A 9,407-nucleotide genomic window follows, 5' to 3' on the forward strand; every position below is an offset into this window, starting at 1 on the left:
AATTTTTAATTTTATTTATAATAAATATTATGGCGTTTTTATTTTAATTTTTTTAAATAAATAAAGCCCATTTAGGGCCGGGTAGCCCGAAGCCCATCTAGGGTCGGTCTCGGGTAGTAAATCTCGAGTCTATATTATACATGACCTTTTTTTCCCAGCCGTAAAAAGTCCAGGGCACATCAGGGCCGACCCGTTTAGGACCGAGTAGTCCATTTTGACAACTCTAATTAGGGGTGGTAAAACGGGTCCGGCTAGTTGGACATGGCCGTTTTGCCCGCACTTTAGTGTGGGGCGGGCCAAAGTTTTAGGCCCTCATCCCTTAATGTGACCGTCTCACCCCATTTTTCACACGAATTTTTGCGAGCATAAAAATTAACATAAAATTTGCATTTTTAGTCTTAATAGGTGTAATTCCTGCGGACTTAACCCACCCACCCTTACCTTTTTGTCAAACAGCATCCTTAAGTGCCACCCTATTTTTTTTTCAAAACAAACCTAAACGGGGGAAGGCATATGTCCGTTTGCCCCTCTACATAGACTTACCCTCACAAAAGTAAATATTAAATAAGTAAAAAAAAAACATTAATTTAATGAATTAGGGTGAATGTCCCAAACAAATCATGGTAATGCAATATAGAATCTCAGAAAAATCAAGTGAAGAAGAAAATTGTTAATCCCCGCCCAGGTAAAATCCCCAATTTACCCACCTCCGCGAACCTGCTCGGAACTTGTGTGCACCCTCCGTTGAATAGAGGGAACTGAACTTCTGGATTTCGAATTTTCTTCTTCCTTTTTCTCTTTTCCCTTTGAAAATCGATTTCTTCATACTCCTAAACCTTAGAGTTTTTCCATTATTTAAGGGAAAGTTGAGAAAAATTGGGTTTAGTTGAAAGAGGAAGATGACAGAGGTGTCGATGTGTTGCAGCAGCAGTTGTGAGCTGAGCCCAGATGAAGAGAGGATCATCATCAGAGACATTGCACTTTCTGTCCAAACTAATATCAAAGAAGGCGACACCTTCTTCATCATCACTCAGAGGTAGAAGTCTTCTCTTTTCATTTGCTTATGTTTATTTTACTTTTTTTTGGTTGCAATTGGGTACCCAAATTAGACCCAAAGTTCAAGCCTTTTTTCTTTTTTGATTATATTACATCAGTGTTTCATTCCTTGGAAAAATGGGGTGTGACCAGAATTCGGTGGATTTTATTATCTTGCCCCAAAATTTGATTTTTGCTTTGTTGTTATGCTCATTTGTGGTTAAAAATGATGATATTATTTAGAGTGTCGGGGTAGCATTCGGTGGAAACTAGACTGATTTGAGCATTTAGAGAGAAAACATGCTAGAGATCAGATGGAGGGTAGTCAAACCGGTACAGGTAAAAAAACCTAGAAACCTTTTAAGAAAGATCTTGAGATTAATGAGTTGGATAGACACATGGATTTTGATAGAACATCATGGTGCACTTTGATCCATGTAGCCGGGTCAACTTAGTGGGAAAAAGCCAGATTGTTGTTGTTGTTGTTGTTGTTGTTCTTGTGGTGGTTAACTGTTGGGGAGAAGATAGGGGATAGTTTTAGGTGAATTTTGCATTAATCTTAGACTGGTTTAATCAAATAGTTTGTTGTTACGCCTTCATTATGGATGCACATTAGCACATGACAATATGATTTTGGGCGTGTCTTTGATGGATTCTTATCAACTTTCATTTCATCCAATATTGTTTTACACAGGAGAAATTTTTGCAGCCCTTTTCTAACAAAGACCTAGCTTGTAGTTCAGTTGTTTTTGTTAGAAAGCTAGGCAGTGATAGTGTTACTGTGTTGTGTTGTCTGTCTCATGTCTGAGCCCTTTTACTATGAAACTTATGTGTAGCTAATTATGTGTTCTAATGGAACCTATATACCCAATAATGGGAAGCTGCTTCAGTTTTTCTTTTTGAAAAAGCAAAATATATTTATAATACACTAATCAAAGCACAGGATATGCTAAGATTAGGATAGGGAATTTTAAAACATAATGTTCTGCATAGTTACAGCGGCAACAACTCCTCATCTAATGACAATTCACATCCACCTAATACCATCCCACCCACTTTTAGTACTCCAAAATCTACAACCTTTATCAAAGTTGAACGTAAATATAATATGTAAAGAAGCATGTGTAATTCCTTCTGACAGTAACATAGCTTCCACCCAATATCCCATAAGATTCAGTTACAAACTCTACACTTACTTACTCCTCTTACAGTAAAGAGTGTCCCTTGACCCCAATCCCATTATAATTGCATTGCATGATGAAATGCTGAGTTGCTGCAGTAAAATCAAAGTACAGAAGCTACTATGAGCATGAACCAGAGTAAATAATCAATCTATTGAAACCGTTTACCACATCACCAAAAATCCAAACCGCAGCCACATGAAAACAGTGGAGAGAAATATCTTGTGACTTCAAGTTAAGTTGTCTTGAGAATAGAAATTTTGCAGTAGCTTCTGTCATCATTCTATCTTGAAACAGCACCTGCATAGTTTCTCCATTCCACTATTAATGCAATGCATGTTTATGCTTCCTTACCCTTGCTTCATGATCCACCTACAACCGGTACCTTACTGCCATCTATGCTTCCCCTATATTTTTGTCGAATTCATGCGTGCTGCATTCACAAAACTCAACCAATTTTTGTGAACTCTTGCTCAAGCTCCACCTCTCTTCACTGCTGTTGAAATCCCTCCACCATATCCCAGCACTAACAGTCTATCATATTCAACGCAAACACCACCATAATCTTTCATCTGGTTCACCTTTAATTCTTGTTTTCAACACTGCAGAGGAGGCCTTTATTATTTCACCATATCGACAATTTATTTTTAATTCTTGTACCGCTTGCTTAGAACCTAAGCAGAATCCTCAAAAGTACTAGCACACTTCGTGACAAACACATTATTCCAAATGAAAGGAGCTTCTTGACTGTGTAAAATCAATTATATTTGAACTTCAGTTTCAAGAGTAGATTTGCCTATAAACACGAAAAAGACCCTTGTGCAAAAAAATATCACCCCTTGCTTGATACTGTTGACAAAGGGTCCTAAGAGAAACATATATTTTTTTAACATTAACAAAAACCCAACTACATAATACGGTGCAGACACACTTTCTCCAATTGTTGTTTTGGTGGCTATGGACTAATTGGTTGGTCTAGTTTGAATGGTATCACACAAAATAAGAATGAACTTTTTTCTTTGTTTCCATGCAGATGGTGGCAACATTGGATTGAATATGTGAACCAAGACCAGACAAACCCTTCTTATGATGGATCTTCCTTTCATGAACATAGCGATTTGGCTAGTTTAAGTGCTTTAAAGAGGCCAGCTGGTATTGATAACTATGATTTGATAGATAATACTGGATCAGAGGACTCTACTACAAGTATTCAAATTCACGATACACTCTTAGAAGGGCGTGACTATGTGTTACTTCCCCAAGTGGTTTGGGACCAATTATTTAAATGGTGAGTTTGTCTGCTTTTCACATATGCCATTTTTTGGTTTTACTTTTGATTTATTGATTTTCTCAGTTTTATTGAGAAATATAGCATCTGGTACCAAATTATATACAACTAAACCTGTAACTGGTCTTTAATGTTAGCTGCTTGACTATTTTCCTTTCATTCTTAACTAGGTATGGTGGCGGACCATCATTAGCGAGGAAAGTTATTAGTTCAGGTCTTTCCCAGACTGAATTTGCAGTAGAGGTGTATCCTTTACGCCTTCAATTACTCGTGTTGCCAAAAAATGTTCGCTCCACTATAAGAATCAGCAAGAAGGTATAATATGAGATAGTAATGAATTGTGATAAGTACATCTTTAAAATTCATTTCCGTTCTTTTGCAAGTGTTATTCAACTTGATCATGCTATATCTACCTGAGAGTTGAAATATTTTGGGCAGGAAACTATTGGACAGCTACACAAAAATGCTTGTGAAATATTCGATCTTCAGTTGGACCAGGTAATGACTTCTCATTCCTTCTCAGAATTCTAAGGGTTTGTTGGGTTTCTGTTTCTATTCTCTGTTTTTCTATTTCCATTTTTTTATTGCAAAAAGGTCACATTGTATTCATTTTGTTTTCTGTTTCCAAAGATTTATACGTGAAACATTGAAAATAACAACCAATTGTTTTTAGTGTATCCTATGCAAAACTATCGATATGGTTAACAAAATGAACGCAAGGTGACATTTTTACAATTACAAATCAAAATGAAAATACAAACTATATACACACCCTAATATTTGAAACAGTGTTTCTGTTTTATTCAGCATGAAGTAAAAAATAGATATGCATGTTGTAGGTGCGCATCTGGGATTATTATGGCCATCGGAAGCACGCCTTGATGATTGACATGGATAAGACTCTGGATGATGTCAATCTACAAATGGACCAAGATGTGAGTCTTCAGTATTCACCGAGTTTTATGTAGGAATTTTCCTATTGCCCTTACGTTTTACATTTTAATACTCTTGTTTTTCTATTGATTAATGGCGACAATCATACAGATTCTTGTTGAGGTCGTAAACAATACAAATAGCACAAGCTCTGCTCAAGAAAATGGATCAGCACAGAGGGAGGCAAATTCTGTTCTCGTGGAGCCTTCAAAATCAAACTTATCAGCTGCCGGTGCCCTGTCTACTAGTAAGGGTGGATCTAAAGGCAACAATATCGAACATTCTTCATCTCAGAAACTAAATTCTCCGGACAGAGATTTAGAAAACCCTTATGGAACTCTCGGTGTCACCACAAGAGGTTCATTTGGTGGTCTCACTGGGTTGCTAAATCTTGGCAATACTTGTTTCATGAACAGTGCTATACAGTGCCTTGTTCATACGCCAGAATTTGCTAGATACTTTAGGGAGGACTATCATCAAGAGATAAATTGGCAAAATCCACTCGGCATGGTTGTAAGTATCATTTTAAAAGCATTAACTTGTTTCCTTTTCTTTCAATATTTTTTATGCGGGCTAAACTGTATGGTAAGAACTTGGAGTATTGATAAAAGATTATTTATAATCTTCATTAAAACATGATATATAGTATTATTAAGCATATCATGAAACAACTATTGCAAAAGCTCAGGCTTTAGAGTGAAGGAAGATGGATGCTTTTAGGCCTGACATGTCTCCTCACACCACAGTCTTTTGGATTTGAACTATTCATGATTTGTAGGCACACAACCCACTCACCCATGCTTAATTGTTTCTTATTATTTAGAAAAATGGGGTCGCAAAGGATCAAATTTTAGACAGCTTGGTCATATAAACTATGGTATTATCTCATGAACCAAGTATCCCAACAGCTTAAGCTGTAGGTTTAATGATGCTTTTATTGTGACCAAGGTTTGAGTTCACTTTTGATCTTCCAATTGATTTCAGTTTGAACAAGGTCATCCTGATTATTCAAAATGATAGTTGTTTTTAATACATTTATCCTGCCATTAAAATGGCAAGGAAATGCCCTGTTCATTCTTTTGCTTCGTTACTCTTAGTTAATATCTCGGGCTATATTTACTTTTTAAATAAAGGAATATTTTAGTAGTTTGTTGTAGTATTTGTATAGGAATTTTGTCTTTAGCTTTGTAGCATTTGTGGCTGAGAGGGTATCTTGGTTCTAAGAAGATGACTATGTCTATATGTTGCTTGAATATGAGCAAATTAGATTTTACATTTTTGTGCTGCATTATTGTACCAATCCTTAAATGACTTTGATTGGTTGGGCAATGTTTTTCAGTTGACTCTGTATAATTTGTCATGACTAGGGTGAAAAAGGTGGGGCAATAGAGACTTTCATATAACTATTAAAATTGCGATTAAGTACTTTGTTTTAAATGAAGAACTATATAGGCAATGAGAGATCCCAGCTCAGTTACCACTTACCACTCAAGCTGAGAAATTTTTACTACAAAACTATTAGCCCTATGTTATAGAGATAAAAATAGTGCACTAAATGAGGGAAGGCATAATAAAAAATAGGACCTTAGCGAAAAAAAGTAGGGGTAGCATTTATGACGGAAATATGGTATGTACTTGCCTTTGGTGGATTTGCCATACATTTACTTGACATTTATAGATTAAATGGTTTATATATGCACATGTTTGCAATTGGATATTATGACTTTGTTTGGTTCATTCATGCTTCCAATCCTATCCGGTGGGAGAAGTTTTTCTTTTTGATTTATCTTTTTGTATTAACTAATTGTTATAATCATAAATTATTGCGCTTACTTGAAATTTCCGATGTGTAGGGTGAGCTAGCCCTAGCATTTGGTGAGTTGCTTCGAAAACTATGGGCACCTGGGCGAACACCGATTGCTCCTCGGCCTTTTAAATCAAAGCTTGCTCGCTTTGCACCTCAGTTCAGTGGGCACAACCAACATGATTCCCAGGTTTGCTTAAGAGAAATTATTTACCCCTTTCAACTTCCATGACGCAGTCTGTGGTAGCATTTGTTTTATTATTTTATCAGGAGCTCTTAGCATTTTTACTTGATGGTCTCCATGAAGACTTAAATCGTGTAAAGCACAAACCATATATAAAGTCTCGAGATGCTGATGGCAGACCGGATGAAGAAGTGGCTGATGAGTATTGGGCAAATCATATTGCTCGTAATGATTCCATAATTGTTGATGTATGTCAGGTGAGTCAAGTGAATACATCTTCAGACGACATTACTCTCTCCTTTACTGGCGTAGGTTCTCCATAATGTATTGCTTTATTTATATTGGACTAGTATGATTCAGTTGAGCCTTGGTCACAATATATGGATATGTCGGTTAGAAATTGTGATGTCTATTTTCATTTTTAATGTTCATAGTAAAAGACAAAAGCTCATATTTATTTCTGACACTTCATTTATAGGGACAATACAAGTCGACTTTAGTTTGTCCAGTTTGCAACAAAGTCTCCGTCACATTTGATCCTTTCATGTACCTTTCCCTGCCTCTCCAGTCCGCCACCAATAGGACCATGACAGTGACAGTTTTTAGTTGTGATGGTTCTACCTTGCCATCTCCGTGTACAGTAACAGTGCCCAAGCAGGGACGGTGCAGAGATCTTATACAAGGGCTTAGCAATGCATGCTCATTGAAGCATAACGAGAGAATGGTGCTTGTGGAGGTGTGTACCATACTAGAATAAAGTTAAATGTGTCTATTGGAATTGCATTAAATACTTTGTTCTAATTGTATATGTTTTATATTTGATTTGTTATTTGCAGATACGAAACCATTTGATCCATAGATTTTTTGAAGATCCTCTTCAATTGTTGTCCTCAATTAAAGATGATGACCGTCTTGCCGCTTACAAGATTCCAAAGATGGACAAAAACACAAAGTACCTCCAGTTGATACATCGCCGCAGAGAGCAGAGTAGTGACTCACATACCGTTTCAGGATGGAAACCATATGGAACACCTATTGTTTCGTTGATCTCATGTGATGATACAATCACAAGAGGTGACATACAAGTAATAGTGAATGGTATACTCTCTCCACTTTTGAAATCTGCTTCTGCTGAAACCAACGCGGTGTTGAATTCAACAAATAAGGATGATACCATTTCAAAAGCAACACATCTACCAACATTACCTCTACTACTGGTAGATGATAACAATGCTTGCATTGATCTTTCAATGGGAGGGGAGAAAGTTGTTAAACTGTCACCGTCATCAGCAAGAGTATTGGTTTATATTGATTGGTCTCAGAAGCTTCTGGAGAAGTATGATACTCATCCACTCGAGACTTTGCCTGAAGTTTTGAAATATGGGCCTGTAACCAAAAAAGCTCGTTCTGAACCCCTCTCATTGTACACTTGTTTGGAAGCTTTTCTGCGTGAAGAACCTTTGGTGCCTGAAGATATGTGGTTAGTTTATCCTCTCTCATCTATCCCATATATGCTATGCTACTACTATTTTGTCTATCTCTCATGCTTAGCAAACATTCAAATGGAATATGCATTAATAATTGTTTGCTTGATCTCTTTTTGACCTGTTTAAATTATTTAATTGTATCTCCTTAAAAAATCACTACATCTGTCCAGTGTTATCGAGTATTGCGCCATTGCAGATACCAGTGGCTGCTATGACTCTTGCAAGCTACAACTAATGCTATTCTAGCTCTCTTTATAGCCAAAATTACTATATCATAAGAAAATTTTGAAAATTCTGAATTAGGGCAAAATGTCCACCTGCTGCAGAAATATTTCTTAAATCTTCTGCTGATTACATATATATTGCTAAGGTTCTATGTTTAAAATCCGATGTAGGTACTGTCCTAAATGCAAAGAGAGACGGCAGGCAAGCAAAAAGCTTGATTTATGGAGGCTCCCAGAGGTTTTGGTGATTCATTTAAAGAGGTTCTCATACAGCAGGTCAATGAAGCATAAACTCGAGACTTTTGTTAACTTTCCTATTCATGATTTTGATTTAACAAATTACATAGCCAACAAAAACAACTCGCGGCGTCAAGTGTATGAACTCTATGCCCTTACCAATCATTACGGTAGTATGGGTAGTGGACATTATACTGCACATATTAAGGTAAAATGATAAATAAACCATTAATTCCTTGAAAGTTGATTCGACTTTTTAGTCTTCATTTTAGCAACACTGCATCCTGACTTGTGTATATTTAGAATATGCAGCTTTTAGACGAAAACAGGTGGTACAATTTTGACGATAGCCACATATCGCTCATAAGTGAAGACGAGGTTAATACTGCGGCCGCATATGTTCTGTTTTACCGGAGGGTAAAAACCGATGATGATGATATTGTAAGCAATGGAGCTTAGTCTTCTTCCCATGTATGCATTATTAGGCATTAAATAGATTTTCAAGTGTATGTCTCATTTCAGACATTTTTTGTTGTGTAATGAAAAACACAAGCCTGTTGATAATATGATAGTTTAGTCAATGAAATAATGTACTTGTTCTATTTTCAAGTTTACCCTTTGTTTTTGGAGTTTCTTTGATGGAATTAGGTAACTATTTGATCATATTACTACAACATAAAGCATTATGCTTAATCAAGGTGAAACTATTATAAACATTTTTCTTTTACTGATATAATTTTATTTGTTGGATTTCAAATAAAACACTTGACAAAGAACTAACACAATGGAATTTTAAAACATCTTTGACTGCTAAGTAACCCTCCAATATCTGAACAAGAAATCTACAAGATTTTCGTTCAAGATTCTTAGCCTCTCAGTTTTCTTCTATCACCCCCCTTCCACCTGGGAATGCCTGTGGTGTTTTCCCTATCCTCTCCATCTTGTGTGAGGGCTCATACTTTTGCTTGCTTATGATGAAGATGGCGTCATTGAAAGTCTAAAAGTATGCAAGAATGTTATAATAGCAATCCTCG

At 36.4% G+C, this 9,407-nt stretch overlaps 1 protein-coding gene across 3 annotated transcripts; it reads left to right on the forward strand.

Annotated features, from left to right (window-relative positions):
* Window positions 1–584: 584 nt before the first annotated feature.
* On the forward strand, window positions 585–8,985 carry LOC131622231 (ubiquitin carboxyl-terminal hydrolase 5-like). 3 transcript variants are annotated; one of them, XM_058893259.1, is made up of 13 exons: window positions 585–685; window positions 861–1,036; window positions 3,250–3,504; window positions 3,675–3,819; window positions 3,943–4,002; window positions 4,344–4,439; window positions 4,549–4,950; window positions 6,291–6,431; window positions 6,512–6,682; window positions 6,904–7,161; window positions 7,262–7,905; window positions 8,308–8,581; window positions 8,677–8,985. In XM_058893259.1, exons 2-13 carry the CDS (start codon window positions 900–902, stop codon window positions 8,830–8,832), a joined length of 2,739 nt encoding a protein of 912 aa, XP_058749242.1. In that variant the 5' UTR covers window positions 585–685; window positions 861–899; the 3' UTR covers window positions 8,833–8,985. The 3 variants fall into 3 exon arrangements, with proteins under 3 accessions (XP_058749242.1, XP_058749241.1, XP_058749243.1); XM_058893258.1 differs by having other exon boundaries at window positions 610–1,036; XM_058893260.1 differs by having other exon boundaries at window positions 611–1,036; window positions 8,686–8,985.
* The last annotated feature ends 422 nt before the right edge of the window (window positions 8,986–9,407 follow it).

This window comes from Vicia villosa, unplaced genomic scaffold (genome assembly GCF_029867415.1).
Source record: "Vicia villosa cultivar HV-30 ecotype Madison, WI unplaced genomic scaffold, Vvil1.0 ctg.000025F_1_1, whole genome shotgun sequence".
Lineage (NCBI taxonomy): Eukaryota > Viridiplantae > Streptophyta > Magnoliopsida > Fabales > Fabaceae > Vicia > Vicia villosa.

Excerpts from the sequence above, each read along its gene's own strand:
- LOC131622231 (XM_058893259.1), top strand. The coding sequence starts at position 900 with ATGACAGAGGTGTCGATGTGTTGCAGCAGCAGTTGTGAGCTGAGCCCA. Across the intron at positions 3,820-3,942 it reads CTATAAGAATCAGCAAGAAG|GAAACTATTGGACAGCTACA; the intron begins GTATAATATGAG and ends TATTTTGGGCAG. Across the intron at positions 4,440-4,548 it reads ATCTACAAATGGACCAAGAT|ATTCTTGTTGAGGTCGTAAA; the intron begins GTGAGTCTTCAG and ends ACAATCATACAG.